The 18,011-nt window shown below is 42.6% G+C and overlaps 1 protein-coding gene across 2 annotated transcripts in view; it reads left to right on the top strand.

The window, feature by feature from the left end:
* Positions 1-18,011, top strand: part of ADCY2 (adenylate cyclase 2) — a 316,696-nt gene that overhangs the window by 222,188 nt on the left and 76,497 nt on the right. For both annotated transcript variants that reach the window (XM_039842794.1, XM_039842793.1), the window contains 6 exons: positions 1,578-1,689; positions 5,893-6,020; positions 8,398-8,556; positions 9,401-9,533; positions 10,807-10,983; positions 14,422-14,465. In XM_039842794.1, coding sequence (XP_039698728.1) covers positions 1,578-1,689; positions 5,893-6,020; positions 8,398-8,556; positions 9,401-9,533; positions 10,807-10,983; positions 14,422-14,465 — 753 coding nt within the window. The remainder of the gene's footprint in view (positions 1-1,577; positions 1,690-5,892; positions 6,021-8,397; positions 8,557-9,400; positions 9,534-10,806; positions 10,984-14,421; positions 14,466-18,011) is intronic.

Genomic DNA, 18,011 nt, shown 5'->3' with positions numbered 1-18,011 from the left:
TACTATCACTTTACTATTTAATGATGATGATGATAATGATGATGATAATGATGATAACAATAATAATAATAAGCAAGAGGAGGAGAGATCAGGGAGGAAAAGATGGATTTATGGACCATAGATTTGGCTTCCCAAATCTTCATGGTCTTCCTCTGCCTTCTTCCCACTAGAGCCGAAACATTTGCAAACCCATCACATGTTTGAAAACAAAGACGCTTCTCTTAACCCAATGCCACCATCCGAATCTGAAACGACCTTCCTCTCTTCCGGAGCCCAGACATTCCGGAGACCGTTCCACACTCTCTGACTCGTCTCCCTTATTTTCTGTTTTTCCTCACGTCCCCATTCTCTAGCTGTCACCTCCCCCATGTCACAGAACTCATTCTCGCTAAATTCACCACCACCTGTCTTGTTCCCAAATCTGTGTATGACTTACTTCTGCATCCTCGTCTCAATGGTTGCTCAGGTGCGCTTGGCCTGTCAACCTGGACCTTGTACTTACAGAATTCCCCCACCGCTCGGTCTTCTCTTGTGTTCTTCTTACAGGCCCCCGAGTTTTCTCTTCCCTGTGTCTAGCCTCTCCTGTAGATGAGTGTGTCGAGGGCTGTCTCCTTGCTCCTCTCTGCTCTCTGCAACTTCCTCCCAAGATTTAATTACCATCCACGTGGTGCTGAGACACAGAACGCAACCAGCGTTTCCCATTCTCGCCTGCCTAATGGGCACCTTCCTCTGGGGTGTTCCGCAGACGCCGCCATTGAACTCAGCACCACCAGACTTGAACGAGTCGTCCTCACTCAGAAGGTGGTTTTGGTTGGCCTCCCTAGCAGGTACTTCCCACGAAGGGAAGCTGCGCTGTCATTTTCTAAAAGTAACCCTCCTGGAGTCCCCCTCCTCATCTGATCAGCCCCTGCCACCCACACCGTTCTCTGCTGCTTTCCTTTGTAGCACTTACTGTCATTGTAATCGGACATTGTTTGGTGCCCTCGTTTATTTACTCCATCACCCCAACTAAACTCTGAGCTTTAGGAAGATGTGCCTGGTCTGCTTTATCCTGGCAGGTAGGAAGGAATTCAGAACCTTTTCTTTTAAGTAGTCTGCTTTTAAAGAGATGATTATTCCAACTTTTTCTTGAATCAATAAAAACGGGATTTGGCTTCTATTGTTTTGCTTCTCCTACTTTAGGAATTCTTATAATACAAACCCATGCAACACTTCAAATAGAAGTGTTGATTACGATGGTGTAATGGGCTGTCAGGATGATTCTCACGTAAACTAGAGAGGGAGCGGGTATCTGGCCCCGAGAGGGAAGGTGACCCGTAAGTATGGGCTCGAACGGAAAAAGCTCATCATGTGACTTTCTCTTCTCCCACTTTAATAAAAATTCAGCATCAAAAGAATTTGAATTGGAAAGTTTAGCAGAGGGTTTTGTGTATTCCCTATCCAGGGAAATCACATTTTTACTGTAAAATAGAAATATGAAATATAAAAAAATTATACTGTATTAATGGAAAAAACGATCATTACTTTTTAATGAATATAAACTTGCAAATACCGTCCTCCTTTGTTCATTCCCACAGTATCCTGTACGCCGACATTGTGGGGTTCACCCGGCTGGCCAGTGACTGCTCCCCAGGAGAGCTGGTCCACATGCTGAATGAACTCTTTGGGAAATTCGATCAAATTGCAAAGGTGAGTATTAATGATTCCCTTTGATTCTGAAGATATATAAAATTCCGACTTACTTTTTCTCCGGTCCCTTATCAACCTTTTACCATTCCATGAAACACATCCTGTAGGCGTCTGTCAGCTTGCTGGAGTGTTTCGCCATTCATCCCCGATAAGTCTCGATCTTAAATCAGAGATGAGAAATGCCAGAGCACGTAACTAGCATGTTTTCATCTAGCATGTTTTTAAAACTTCTTTTTGTGTGTAATTTAGCACGCATGGAATAAGGTGAGGGATTTAATTTGCACACGTCTCTGCTGTTCTGAGGTCCTCTTTTGAGGCGTTTCATGGTCGAGAAGTTGGGAACACGATTTCTTCATTCTGGTTGAAACTACCCTGTATTCGCATCCTTCAGCAGCATCCTGGAAGAGCCCCCCCCATGGGATGCATACCTTCTCCTTAGGCCCTTTCTTTATTATTGTCTCGTGTTTAGCCCTTGACCCTTGTGCCACTTGAGCAGAAATTAAGTTTGGTATTTGCCATTCATATGCTCATTTATGGGAAGCTTCACAGAGAGGAAATGACAAGTGATCTAAAAGCACATTAACCTTTCTCACTTATTGGAACAGTTCGGGTTTCTAGTGGGAATATTGAAAAAAAAAAATTTTTCTTCCTTGCTAGCCCTCGACTTCTCATAAAACATTTCCAGTCAGCTTAATTCTTGCTCCGAGTCGTTCCCAACAAAAAATACTTATTATTATGCTTATTAAAGTGTGTTATTTATATATGGAAGGGTTGGTCCCAAACTCACTCCACTAAAAGATTCATCTCACTTTTAAACAATACAGAACGTTCTAGCTGAGCCTCTCAGGAATAAATCTGGCTCGGGGATGTTTTCCGAGGCACTCTCGGGCTAAGTTCCCTCCAAAGTGACTGGCCCTGACAGCTCTCACTGGGCATCTGGGAAATCAGTAAGAGTATAGGTCTCCTTCCTCCCTTTACCAAACCAAAGGAGAAGGTTGCATTTTCCGGATGCTCAATTTTAGAAAGAGAATGGTTGAAACATAATGTCTTGAAAATTTGAGTTAAAAACAAGTCATGTTTGTTGGACCTCCTGGTCACGTTAGGAAGAAACAGCCCGGTCCTGGCAGATAACCACACAGCTCCAGTGTTCACATGGCATTTCTGTATGCGAGTCTCAGTGTCCAAATTTCCTCCTTCTATAAGGACACCGGCCATATTGGATTAGGGGCCCACCCTGATCCCGCTGACCTCATCTTAACTAATTACGCCTGCACCAACCCTGTTGTCAGATAAGGTCACATTCACAGGTACCAGGGGTCAGGACTTCAGCATATGAATCTGGGGAGGGCGCAGTTCATTACCCATAACAGAGGTACTCAGTGTGACTCCTGCTCTTCTCTGGTCATTGTCACAAAAGAATGTCCGGCCCAGGGTTGTGGGTCACAGAGGCAGCCGCTCTGGGCATCAGTGCGTGCCTCACAGTTATGCAACATGGCGTTGGAGAGCATCGCAAGCACGTGGACAGCTCGGTCCGCTGAGCGAACACAGTGTAAAGCACACAACTTTATGCTGAGGGACGGGAAATCATCGCCCATTGACTGTTATTTTTCTTTTTTTTTTTTGAAATCTTTGAACCACTTCATTGAAGTATAATGACATACAGAAAATTATATTTAATGTCTACAACTTAATGAGTTTGGAAGTAAGTATGTACTTTTGAAACCATCACCACAATCTATGCCATAAGCATATCCATCACCTGTAAAAGCTCCCTCTGGCCCATTTATTTACTTATTTATTTATATTTTATTATTTTATGATTAAAGCACTTAACATAAGATCTCCTTTCTTAGCAAGTTTTTAAGTATTGAATCCAGCGTCGTTCACCACACACCGTGTGTTGTACAGTCGAGCTCTGGGACGTTGTCACCTCGCATAACTGAAACTTTGTCCCCTTTGACCAACATCTCCCCATTTCTCCCACGGCCCCGCCCAGACCCTGGTACCCATTCTACTCTCTTCTTCTGTGAGTTTGGCTATTTTAGATTCCTCATATAAAAGTGTTATCATGTAGCATTTGTCCTTCTGTGTAGGCTTATTTCACTTAGCAGATGGAGTTTGACAGCACATTTAAAAAAAAATGTATACCACAACCAAGTGAGATTTACCCCTGGGCTACAAGGCTGGTTCAACACCTGCAGATCAAGGTGTCTACCACTTTTAACAGAGTGAAGGCTAAAAATCGCATAATCATCTCAACAGATGCAGAAAAATTGGACAAAATTAATCACCCTTTCATGATAAAAACTCCCAACTAATAAGATACAGAAGAAACTTACCTCAACACAATTAAGCCATTGCTAATGTTATTCTCGAATGTGAAAAACGGGAAGCGTTTTCCCTGAGAGGGGAGCAATGCGAGGATGCGCGCTCTCACCACTTGTGTTCGACGTAGTACCGGAAGTCGGTGGCAGAAAACAGGCAAGAAAAAGAAATAGAAGGAATCAAAATCGGAACGGAAGAAGTAAAATTACCTGTTTGCTGTTGATGTGACTTTATATGTAGAAAACCCTAAAGAAGCCACAAAAACCTGTTATAACAAATAAATGAATTTGGTAAAGTTTCAGGATACAAAATCAATGTATACAAATTAATTGTATTTCTGTACACTAACAATGAAGTATCTAAAAGGGAAATCAAGAAAACGATCCCATTTGCATTAGCATCAGAAAGAATAAAATGCTTAGGCATGAACTTAACCAAATAGGTGAATGACATGTATACTGAAAACCATAAAACATTGATCAAAGAAATCTAAAAAGACACAAATAAGTAGAAAGACACCCCATGTTCATGGGTTGGAAGAAGTCGCCATGTTCAAATGTCCATACCACCCAAAGCCATCTACAGATGCAATGCAATCCTTATCAAAATTCCAGTGGCCTTTTTTTTTTTTTTAAAAGTAGGAAAAACAATTCTAATATTTATAAAGAAACGTAAATGACCTCAAATAGCCAAAAGAATTTTGAGCAACTAAAACAGAGATGGCAGCACACTTCCTCATTTCAAAATATATCACAAAGCTACAGCAATCAAAATGGGATGATTCTGGCATAAAAACAGACACACAGACCAATGGAACAGAATAGAGAATCCAGAACATGCGGTCAACTAATCTACGATAACGGTGCTAAGAATTCACTATTAATATTGCTGTTGTCTAGATTCTAGATTTAGAATGTCTATCTAGGAATTCTGAGAGGGAAGCCCTATCAAAAAGTGCCTGATAGACTTTTTATTACTGATGATACAGTTATCAGGAATTACTAGCACATAGTCTATAGTGCCGTAGATAAACAAGAGTGCATGCACGCTCTTGATCAGAGAAGGAAAGAAATATGCAAGATTGTCTGTAAACCTAACACACGCTTACGAGCAAAGAAATCTTGTGTTCAGAGTTGCTCAGTTTATACATAAGCCTGTGTTGGTGTGTTAAGAAAGAGAAAGATCTGTGTTCGGTATTTCTTTGGTTCCTTTTTTTACATTAGTGTAGAGTCTATAAGCTACTTGGAAAGGTGAGGAATGGATGTAGGATTGATGCATATGAAGTTAATCTCCATATTAAAAATACAACCCAGCCAAGGAAAATAATGAGTTAGTCTAACTTTATATCAACATAATTTAACCTAAGATCAGAATGTTTTCAATTACTTGGCAATAATGGTGCTTCATATTGTGGAGATGCTTATCAGAAGCTCCAAGTCTGCGGGTAAGAATCTTTAAATGAAGAAAATCATGAGCATAGTAAGGAATGACATAAGACACTAATTTCAACCAAGTTTGGGGCATCATTTTCTGCCCCAGAAGATTCTGCTCTACATTGAATGTTTCGTGTCATCTTCGATGTTTGGGAATGTTTGGACTAAAAAAAAAAAATGATCCTATCTCTATACTTCTCTGCTGATATGAAGTATAATTCTGCTTCCCATCCTCCCCCTTTCTCTTATTCTGCTTTGGCAAATGTCGGGGAGGCTTGCTCATTCCTGTCGAGTAGTGAAGGAAACCCCAACTAGTTGTCACTTCTCTGGCCGCAAACCCTGTTCCTGTTCAGTAGAACTAGCACTTGAAGATATCCCATCAATTTAAATCATCGTGCCAGTGCCAGTGCCCAATGTACCTGAATTCTGTGATGTCTTCTTCCAGGAGAATGAATGCATGAGAATAAAAATTTTAGGAGACTGCTATTACTGCGTGTCTGGACTCCCAATCTCCCTCCCTAACCACGCCAAGAACTGTGTGAAAATGGGGCTGGATATGTGCGAAGCCATAAAGTAAGTGTAATGCTGAGTAAGATCTTCTTTAGCTGGTTACAACTTAGAGTTATGATTCTCACTTGCAGCTACTCCTATTTCTCTGTCTACTGACATTAAATACATTATTGCACATTTAGATATGTGTGCAGAGTGCCATTTGTTGGCATGTGAGTAACTCCATCCAAAGTAAGATTTCTAAGTGTTTTGTATTATTATTATTAGCCTTAGGTTTTTTGTTTGTTTGTTTGTTTGTTTGTTTTGTTTGTTTGTTTGTTTTGCAGAACTGAGTTCAAAATCTATGGAAAAGGACAGGGTTTTTTTTTCAAAAGCGATTGTTAAAAACGTAAATGTCTTCTCTGATCTTAAGGAAAAAGTCTGCATTCTTAGCATCGCTCATGATTTCTATGATTTCTGACAAATAATACGACTATACACAAATAATAAAAAAAAAAGAGTAATTTTTACCACCAGGCAGCAATTAATATAAAAATCTAGTCTAAAATTACTTCATCTAGTCAAAAATGTTCAGCTCTGTGAAGCAGGTTTCAGTTTATATCCATAGTATAAGTTTCCTGTATTGTAGCTGGAGTTTCTTTCATCGTAATTGTAGAGGTTTGCTTATGTAAAACAATGTCATCACTACAGTTGACAAGGACAGGGTGAAAGTATCAGGTTCAAAGTTAATTTTTATTGCCAGCATCGTGATGAATTCTTCGTTAGGAATGCCCTTTGCAGAAGCCAGAACATTCTTATAAATGATAATACTGCTTCTTTGTCGATTATACGATTGAAAGATTTTAGTTTATGGGATATTTTGATTGTCTATTTTAGTCAACTGATTTTACCCTATCCTCTGCATATTTTTTGTCTAAAGAAGATAGGAATTAAATAGTAGATGTTCTATTTCCTTGTCTGAGGGTTAGAGTAGGTGGGGCTTTAAGTGAGAAAGCAACAAGTCAAACTGTGTTTAACTCATTGTGTATGTTCGTCATGTGCTAAAAATAGGCTAGAAGGTGGTGTCCAGGGAAGAAAAACGAAGCGCCCACAGCCTCAGCTGAGCCCAGGAGACCGAAGTGTTTCAGAATCTCTAGCTCAGTAGCAATTGCCACAGGCCACTGCGCAGCTCAGGGAATGGGAGACAAATGAATGAAATGAAATCAAAGATTCAAGATGATGGGGGAGGGGATCAGTGTGGCCTCAGCTTCCCACACAAGACACATCATGTGGGAAATAACCGTGTCCTACTTGCTTCTTCACATAAATAAATCATTGGCCTTCTCTGAGACATGAGAAATATTGTTTGCTTATTTTAAAAGTAATTAACTATTCCCAACACTGTGGGTCTATATGTAAATGAATCTTATTAGTAGAACTAATAGATTTTCTTAAATTTATAACCCACCCCTGGATGCAAGCTCGGTGTCGGTTCCAAAGTTGGGGTGAAATGGATTCTATTGGGAGAAATCATTTTGTCTTGATTTCCTTTTCGAATAAATGTGGGAAAGATTTTACGAAGGACAAATTTACTTATTTTGTGTGTCAATAGCATATTGGATTAAATAATCCACCTTTGACAGTAGCTCGATTTCTGCTTTTGAATCAACTATTTTCCAGTTCTGTTATGTGTACATTATTCCAACATGTTGAAGACCTTCTAGGAAAAAGAATCCTTAATTTTGATCTGCTAGTGTGCCACCAGTTGTCAGTAATATTTTTCCTGTTACATTTTTTATTGTGATAGAATATATATAACATAAATATTGCCCTTTCAATCATTAGGGTTTTGGGTTTTTTTTTGGTGACACCTTATGCATTATTAAAGCTTTTTAAAGATTTCTTTATTTTTTTATTAAAGAGTATGCACAATTGAAAACCTTTAATCTTGTGGTTATTTTTTGAAAATTCCTATTCAGTTTAAAGTCATTATTAAGCTCACAAATAAGCTATATCTTATCAGCAGAAAACATCCATTGGGGACATACACTGTGCTAAGCGCTGGAATTTCAGGTGGCATCTGAGACCCTTTATGACAATACAAGGCAGCATCCCGTGATTTTAGTAAGAAAATTCAGAGCAGGTGTCAGCACATGACAGGTGCTTGATACACATCGATTGGAAAAGTAAAAGCTACAGCCAAAATGCTGCCTCGTCACCATGGTCAGGTCTGATGTGGCTTTACTAACCAGAGCATTGGAGCCCAGGGCCAGTCTGGGAGTAACTGGAAAGGAAAACCTTGCTCTTGGCTCAAAGCAGTCACCTTCTGCGACAGGACGATTGTGATACTATTTCCAACAGTCTGAGAGATTCTGAACAAAAAAACACCCTGAAAATCTGCCAAGAGGTAAAGGAGGAAGAGGCTGTTTCCAGACGGCGATGTAACTTTTTTTGTCTTTAGGAAAGTGAGAGATGCTACAGGAGTCGACATCAACATGCGCGTGGGGGTGCATTCCGGGAATGTCCTCTGCGGCGTGATTGGTCTGCAGAAGTGGCAGTACGATGTGTGGTCCCATGACGTCACCTTGGCCAATCACATGGAAGCCGGAGGGGTTCCCGGGTAAGGACACTGGGTTACTACCTTTAAGTTGGCTACGGGGTTAGAGATGACAGTTTGGCGGGTTAATAACCGACTGCTCGGTGTCAGATGACTTCTGTTGCCTCTGCTAGTAGCGTGTCACTTATGCCCAATGACACCTGACACTTCTCAGATAAACATGACTTGTCGAGTCTCAGTCCCATCCCCCTTGAGACCCATGGTCAAAGACTGAATATCGGATCCTAAATTACAGACTTTTACTTATTTGCAAAGTTACGAGCAGAAGCGCGAGTCAAAAGTGTTTTATACTGTGCTGAAGATACTTCTCTCAATAATAATTAGAGCATTTCTCTTATTATTGGTGACCTCTGAAACCAGTACTATGAAAATGAGCAAATTGGGGCACCCATCTCTGGTTAGAAGAGCATAGTTTAGATGAGAGAATTTGGGGGCAAGTGCTATAATTTGGAGAATCATGAGAACAAACTCTGAGGAAGAAAACCCATACTTTCATACAGACCAGCACACTTCCTAAAATGCCTTTGGCGTGCATTTCAAAAAATATCCTGACACGCCCAAATCTGATACAATCAATCCGTATTCGCTATTTTTCTCTACGCCCATGGTCGGGTTTTTACGAGTACCGAGAAGCTTCAAATAAAAGTAGCTCATGACCTCTGGAGGCGTCTTTCTAAAGCACGAGTTAATAGAATACAAATGTTAATCACCGTTCATTTTATCAAGAACGTAGAGCCTTTCCCTCATTTGGGGGAAGAAGAATTATTTCTGAAATCACAAATAAACAGGAAATCGACCTTCATATACCTTTATACATCTTACTCGTCGTTTTCAAATGGAATTTCAGACGCGTCCACATTTCCTCTGTCACCCTGGAGCACTTGAACGGGGCTTATAAAGTGGAAGAAGGGGACGGCGACATCAGGGACCCATACTTAAAGCAGCACCTGGTGAAGACCTACTTCGTGATCAACCCCAAGGTCAGTATTGTAGCGAACCTGTAATTAGCCTACGACTTCTGTGATTAAAGGGCAGAGTCAAATTACTGTATAGATGTTTTTAGTTAAGAATCAGCGTCATTCTTTGCTAATCTTTACCTCTAGAATCCCTTTGATCCATGTAGCATTTTAATTATGGAACGTCTTTTATAATAATGAATTTAAATTTATTAAAGAAACCATTAAAATGATCGCTCTGTATAACAAGGTGGCGTATGTCAGTCAATGCATGTGTTAGTTCACGGGCCCAGCCTGGCAGTTGGGAAATTGAATAAAGAGAAAATATTTTGCGTAGGATTTCAGATGATAAAAACTTAATAAGGCGAAATAGGATGAACATACAAGAAAAAGGAAAAGGAGACATTTCGAAAAGAGTAACAGCTAAATATCTCACGTGCCTTTGCACGAGGCCTCGTGTGTGCGGACCTGTGTCTAACGCCCATGCAGCAGAGACCTCTGTGACCTGGGAGACTGTCCCCCGTCCCCAGTGAGGGGCTGACTCCTCCCGTCCACACCGCGGGGCAGCCAAGGCCAGGCCCTTAGCGTTCTCATCCCTCTTGGCCTTTCTCAAATTCCTGCCAAACGAGCATGATTACTAATTACAGATCAGGACACCAAAGCTCTGGGGGGTTACATAACTTCTCCCAATCATACGGCCGGTGGACCGTGCAAATGTGGGCAGGAAACGGGTCCCCCAGAACTGTCAAAACCGATACTGCAAAGTCAACAGGACCAAGTGTGTGGCCTCAGGGCGGCCTCCCCAAAACCCCACGTTCGCCGTTGGAAACGAACGTCCAGCTCGCTTGACAATTAATCCGCAGACAGATAGGTGACAAGAAGGAAAAACCGTGGGGTGACAGGGACATGCTGTGGGGAAAAGGAAAAAAAAAAAAAATGAGTAGGAAGAACATGGCGTTCAGGTGGTTTAGCCTCAGAAAGCAGCTCCAGTCACTACTCCCGTCACTGCAGAGAAACACGACCACCAAAGAAAGTTAAAACAGATCAACATGTATGTTTAGAATTTACTTTATAAAACTTCGCATTAAAATGGCTATTTTTTCCAGACTTTTGCTGTCTGGAAAAAAAAAATCGCTCGGCTTATAGCACTGGGGGATGCGGCGGGAGCCATAGAGAGCCAGGGGGTGATGCTGGAGGAATCCGCTGGGTCCAGAGAAGCCTCTGGAAGGGGCGGAGCGGGGAGGAGCAGGTGTGCACCTGCGGCACACAAAGGTAACGCTTTGTTTCCTGCCCCAAGGGAGAACGACGGAGTCCCCAGCACCTCTTCAGACCTCGCCACGCCCTCGATGGAGCCAAGATGAGGGCGTCCGTGCGCATGACCCGGTACCTGGAGTCGTGGGGGGCGGCCAAGCCCTTTGCGCACCTGCACCACAGAGACAGCATGACCACGGAGAACGGCAAGATCAGCACCATGGTGCGCTGCGCGGGGGGCCCCGCGGCACCTGCTGCCGGCCAGAAGCCGGCTCCGCACACCTAAGCGTCACCTGCCCAAATAACGTCCGTCCGTAGGGCAGCAAGCTTACCCCTTGCTCCTCGCTGTGGCCCCTTACTCACGGCCACCTGGGCCTGGGCCGTCGCCAGCCCCGCACTGCCGGAGGTTTTAACCTAGCGGGCCGGGCATTGTAACTTTCTAACTCACGACTGTTAGTTACAACTGACAGTAGCAGCTGCATACACCTGAGCTGTTGTCAGCTGAGGTTTGATTTTGCTTTTTCTACCATGAAGTAGGGATCGATGAAGGCCTGGTGTCCTTGGAGTTGTCCCAGCCTCGCTAAGACCCTCTTCATCACCCAGACGTCCGGCCGCAGGGGCAGCCACCTACCTTCTGCTGTCGCGGTTCCTTATTCATGTCACCCCACCTTCCAATGGGGCATAAAGTCCCAAAGCTCCCTTCAACAGGGACGTTTTTGATAAGATGGCTAAAATGCAGAGAGAAAGTTCAACGCCCCATAGGAGGAGAGAAAAGTAAATATAATTCAGCACTTAGAATCATCCCAATGGCATTGTTGGATTGTAGCACAGTTTCTGAGTAAAATTTCACGTGGAACGCATTAACTGCGTTAGGAATAGAGTTGGAGCTAAAAAGGGAAATGAACTGTTACGTAATTCTCATTGGCCGATAAGAAGGAACATACCAGCTTTTCAGGTACAAGAGAACATTTTCAGTCTTCCTGTGTCCCAAAGCTCCCAGCATGTCACCGTGATACGCCCCGGCCCGACAGGTGCGGCTCTGCATTCCTGTTCGGCTTCCTTATGTCTCTCTTGTCGACTTCTCTTGTTCTTTTCTCAACTGAAAACTAAATGTGACTTGACAGGAGACCATGACCCATCAGGCAGCGAGGGGGAGCGGGACGCGTCCTAGAGGGGTGTGTCTTCTGTGGGGGAGAAGGGGACGTAAGTAGGACATAAACAAAGGAATGGGAGCGTTTGAGGTGCTGCCGAGGACCACGACGAGGGTCAAGCGGTGTGATATCTCTGGGAGTGAATGATGCGGCCGCTCTGAGTACGGCAGTGGAGCGGGGGGAGGTCGGGGTCTCAGAGAGGAAGAGAAGGAAGTTGGAAAAGGAAGCGACAGAACAATGAATTTGGTGGTTCTAAGGTGCAGGTGGGTGTGGCAGAGAGGAGGGTGCTGGTGTGGCTGTAGTGTCACCAACAGTGAGCGAAGGGAAGTCATCGAGGTGAGGCACAGTAAGGTAACTGTGTTTAATTTAGTCCAGGTGTAGCGGGACGTCATTAGATGGTCTTAGGCAAGGCGAGGGCAGGAGATGATTAAGAGCCTGGAACAGAGAAGCACGAGGGGTGGAGTCCAAGTGCGAATGGTGCCCACTCATGCCAAGATCTTAGCGAGAAGCACGTTCAGGGTCTAAGTTGAATGTAGAGCGATTGGGACTTGGTGACGGAATGGGTACGCGTGAGTATGAGGATCAAGAGGAATCCATACTTTTTTCGGCTGCACAGCTGAAGGAGCGCCGATGCCATTAACTGCGATGACAAACCCAGGGGGGCATTTGTAGATGGAAAAGTCAAGACTTTGCTAATGGGCATCTTTAAATCAATATGCCTTTTAGACATCTGAGTGCAGCTAGGAAGTTGGCGGCTGGGTGTGCAGACCTGGCACTCGGGGAAGAGGCCGAGCCGGAGGTGTGGATGCGAGAGTGGTCAGGTCATAGGTGATGCTGGAAGCCACGGAGCAGGATGGAATTAATCAAGACGAGAAGAGGTCGCAGGAGGGGCCCTTGGGCACCGGGGGCCTTCCAGAACGCAGGGCTGTTAGGGAAAAGGCTTCGCAGGATGCTAGTGTTCGGTTGTCAGTGAAAGTCGATGCTTCTATCACTCTTATGAAAAAATAATAATTTGGATAAGTTTGTCTCAACACTGCATTAATTATTAACGCTAATAGCTAATAAGCATATTTCTCACTGAGATTTGTTGTATACCAGCAGTTGGATGGTTGGATGATTGGTTTTCAAGAAATAAGAATCATATATAAATATTAGAACGTGATTTTCCGTGCTGTTTCTTATGTATACCCGTGAAAAAGGTATTTTCAGGTGTGTCATTGATGTTGTCCTGGTTATTTCTCATCGGCCTTTGTCGTCCCAAGCACCTAGCAGTCCCCCTTATTATCTTGACAGGGGCCACAGGAAGGATTTCGGCTTGGCCGTAACCGTTGTCATGTTAGTGAAGGTGCCCCCTTCATGACAGTTGCACCTGTCTAGCACTTGGAGTTTGTGAAAGGCAGAGGACCTCTGAGAACAAACTCAATTGTCTTACCTGGCTGGCCTCACCGGTCACAGGTGCAGAATGTAAGGACCGCCTCAGCAGCAAGACAGGAAGGATATCTTAAGAAAATCTCAAGGGTTTGAGTAACACGTGGAGCCCCTAAGATGTGACATAGCCATGCCCCTGGCTGTCAGAAAGAGCCCGTCGTCATTCTTCATAATGCATTCCAGGGTCGAACAGTTGTCATTGCCAGAAGTGATCTATTTTATCTAATTCTCTCTCAGAGCTCCATTGGCTCTTGATTCAACATTGATAGAGCTGGCGAATCATGCATTATTTTATTTTATGTAATAAAACTTGGAGTTCAGTTATTCCTTTCAAAAAAAAAATGCCTTGCCTTTCCCTAGGCTAGCCACATTTTCTAATCTTAAGCTTGGAGATAAAGCAGCAAAAAGAAAAGTTTCTTTGCAACCACTTTGTTCCAGTTTTTAATTTTCACTAATAATGTAGAAAAGGGGATCTTGAGTTTTTTTGGTCTGTGGTTGAGCATTTGGCAGTGAGTCCCCCACTGCAAACCCTGACCAGTGTGTCCTTCTCATTTCACGAACTCCCAGCACTCATGTATCGATTTCTTCTTTCTGATCAATGATTCACGATTTCGCATACTTAACCAATGGTACCATTTCTTAACAGCCCAGTTCAGTGAAAAGGATCGACTGTAGATTTTGTGCATATGATCATATTTTAAAGCACTTTTTAAATATTTGTCCGACGCCAAACTACATTTTCACATGATCGTAAGCTGTCTACAATAACTCTAATAAATGATTTTCTGCAGGCCGTTGTTTGAAATCGTAGCTTTGAATATCAGGATGTATTTTAAAAGTACAGACAACCATCCTGGTCCTCCCAGCATCCAGAGTTTATAGATGACACCAACATTCTAACTATAAACTGAATTTTTAATCTTTTTACATTTATAATTAAGCTATTTTTCTCCGCATGGGTAATTATTTGTTACCTAATGATACTTTTCATGATAAAAGAAGACATATGTTATAGTTATCATTGCAACATGATTTTCAAAGTATGTATTTGGCAACTAATAACCTCTTTTTGTTTTTAATAGGATGTACCAATGGGTCAGCATAACTTTCAAAATCGCACCTTAAGGTATGGTATATATTCTACTTTCTAATTTTTAAAGGCTTATTTTCCATTTATTTCTGAAAGCAATTATCACCAATTATAGTTATTTTGAAGGCTACTTCTTCTAAAAGAGCAGCTACTTGTGAAAAGCCCTATTAAATTGCTCTCAGCTTCTAAAAATAGGATTATTACTGTCATCCTATTAGAATTAAGAGAGGGAAAGGAAAACACCACCTGGTAATCACTTTGGAACTTGAAATTCTTTTCTTAAAATGACTCTTTTTAATATTAGTGTGTGGTAAAAAGTTGAATTTCTTAAAATGAGTATGTTGCTTAAAATTATTTTGTGTGTGTGTCGAATCTCGGAGACAAAAGCAATATAACTCCAGCCTTTCTATAGTGAAAAGAAGGGCTGTCCAACCCTCTCAAAAAAGAAAAAATTACTTCCCACAAATGTCCCCAGGTCCTCTGTTGCCAGCCACAGTGGACTCACAGGTTCTGATCTCTTTCCTCTCTATGTTCCTCTTGCTTCTGGGGTCGGAGCTGCACGTCAGCTTTGGTTCGGGAATGAAGTACATTGTATTGAAGACATTAGGATAATTCATGAAAGATCTAAAACTCAAGTCAGCCTTTCTTTCCCCCACAGAGAGGTGGGTTTATTCTTATAGAAAATGCTTTCTAGCCAAGCAAAAAATAAATTCAATTAGCTAGATCGTTACCTGCAAAACATAGCAAAGAATGCACATTATTCTAGAATCTCTCTAGGTGACTTTATCTGTTGTAATGACCTCTACTTTGCATTTTGTGTAAAATTTGAAATTTTAACATAGAAATGTAACACTCATCAACCTGTGTTATAAGGACAGTTGGATTCTTGAGCTATGGAGGCGTTCTGTTTTAAGTGACAAATGTATTAATGGGAACTTGAGCTAATTTTAGGAATAATATTACAGACTCCATAATATACTCCATAATATACGTGAGAAGGCACAACTCTTGTGGCCAGTAAGATGCTAGCACGTCTGCAAGCAGCTGTGCACGGAAGCGTCGTGGACATCCTTTGATTTTATTCTTGGTATCTCTTCTCTTATCTACCTGCTCTCCCCTGAAATTTTGCTTTGAGAGTCTGTGTGCTGAAATCCCATTGTGACATGCCTTGTGGAGCACCAAAATTATGTGGGCAGTGTCTTCTGGGACCAGTGCCGCCTGGAAGAGCATAAGCTTTTATTGGTATCTGTACTAGGCATGTGGAAATCGAACTTCATCCTTACAGCATTCCTCCTGGCCAGACACCATGACCATTATGCATTTGTAAGGGAAGAAGCTGAATCACGAGGGGCTAAGAGAATGCCCAGAGTCACGCAGCCAGTGGAGCCGAGGCCAGGATTCGCGCCCTGGCCCCGCGATGCCAAAGCCCGCGTTCTAGCCGCTCTCCTGCCCTGCCTGCCTGCCTCACGAAGAGCCTCTTCTATTCCCATTCCCTTTTATCCGTTGTGGTTGATCTCTGGTGGCCCCAAGGCCTCATGGGGAGAGCTCAACTTTTGAGTCAGCTTCACCTGGGCCTCTCTCACATGTCCTGGCTTTGTCACGTGGCCAACATCATAAAACCTCTCTAACCCTCCAGCCTGGCCATGAGTTGGCGTCACATGCTATTGAAGCATCATTTGAGATAATACACGGTCTTTTTCATGCCTGTTTAAATATAATAAACCAGGTGTGGGTCTAAGACAGGTTGAAGCAGGAGCTCAGGAGAAAGAATGGAGAGGAACTGAAAAGAAAGAGGGACTGGGAGCAGCCAGCAGTGGCGAGGCCCAGCAGCGGGACCAGAGGCAGGAACGAGGGGAAGTCGGCAATGCTGGACGGCCGAGAAACAGAACGCCAGTTGGCAGATTAAGAGCTGCTGGTGCATAGATTATCTACCCCAAAGGTGTCCTATCGTCTTCATCGCTGAGGTCACAAAGCTACAGAGACAAGCAAGCTGTCTACATGTTAAGAATCACTGTCCAGATCATTAGTGGATACAAAGGATGCGAAGTGATATGCATTTATCGGCTACTTCGTGTGCCGTCTTTACTGTTGGCAGCGCTTTGCAGACATTGTCCAAGCTGATTCTAAAACCGATTCACAAAGGCAAATCCATTGTCAGCCCCCATAACACTGAAGGATTCTGTTTTCCCGTGAGCTCGAGCTGCCTACCACTGTTTGTTCTCAGACTTGAGACTTTGCAAAAAAAGGAAGCCACCAAATTGAAGTTAAGAAACTCAAATCGAGTCAAGAGCAGATTAAAAATAAGATGAAGAAGGGTCCAAAATAGAGGTAGCTCCCCACCTGTAAATGAGAATGAGCCAGACTAGACGATTGCTAAGGTTCCTGGCTTTTTTCAAAAGAAGGATAAAAATTAATCAGCCTTCTTCAATCGGCTTGGAATCTGGCATGTTAACTCCTCTTAATTCAGTTGGTTCTGTATCTGTAAGTGGATCACTTAATATCATTCTGTTTTTGAACCGAAACTGCCCTTGGCCTGTTTAAAGAAGGCAGAACTTGAACACACAAAGCCATAGATGATGATGGACCCGCGATGCCCATCATCGTATTAACGATGACTCTATGAGATGGAATTACCGATCAATGTGACATCAGATATGCAATGCTCTTCCTGTCTATATCTAGCGGCAATTCCGAACTCGGAAAAGTGTTGTTTTTATTCTAGACTAGAACGTCTATTCAATCAGCACATTAACCATCCAGGACACAGAGAAGCCACATGCTCACTGCACAGTGGACTAGGTGACTTGCTGTCCCCTGGGCTCAGGCGCAAGCTGAGTCAGTCCTGTTTGGCGAGCATCAGCCTGTTCTTTTACTCTTTGAAGTAGGTATTTAATTTTTAAAAGCAGATATTAGTTCGGTTTTCTCCCTGACATCATTCTCATGCTAATTGTCAAATTAGCCTTGTGGGACTCATTATTATTTTGGCATAATTTATTTACAGAGCGCATTACGGCTGAAGATTATTTGCTTCCAGACCAAGTGAGTGGTCTGCAAATATAAGTGGGCTTTTCTGTGAACAGTGCTTTCAGACACTGGGGAATATTTAAACACATGCAATCGAGCTTTGATATGTCTAAAAATAATATTAGAGTACTGCAAATTCTTGAAAACAGACCAGTGAAAACATGACCACGGAATAACTATTTTGTCAACCGAACTGAATTTTTTTGCAGGGGACTTTCCAAAGCCAGTGTGTTCTGTCATAAAACAAAGTTTATAAAGGCAAAAAGTCAAGGGCTAATGCGCCTCCGAGGACAGAAAGTTCTTTTATCTCAAGCACCAAATACCTATCTGTCAGTGTTGCTTTCGATTGCCTAATAAAATTTCACTCTAAGTGAATGGTAAGGCCTTGATTTACTGCACCAAAAACGAGTCAGTTCTCTCCATCCCCGAGCGGCCGCTGTTAACAGAGAAAAGGCTGTTCATAGACCCGTTTCCTTTTTTCCTTTTTTTACTCAATGAACAAAATTAAACGGAGGTTTTAGCATCATCGAAAAAAAATATGGGCTTAATATTTAGTTT

This window comes from Pteropus medius, unplaced genomic scaffold (assembly GCF_902729225.1).
Source record: "Pteropus medius unplaced genomic scaffold, Ma_sr-lr_union100, whole genome shotgun sequence".
NCBI classification, from domain to species: Eukaryota; Metazoa; Chordata; class Mammalia; order Chiroptera; family Pteropodidae; genus Pteropus; species Pteropus medius.
This window is presented reverse-complemented; position numbering and strand designations above follow the sequence as displayed.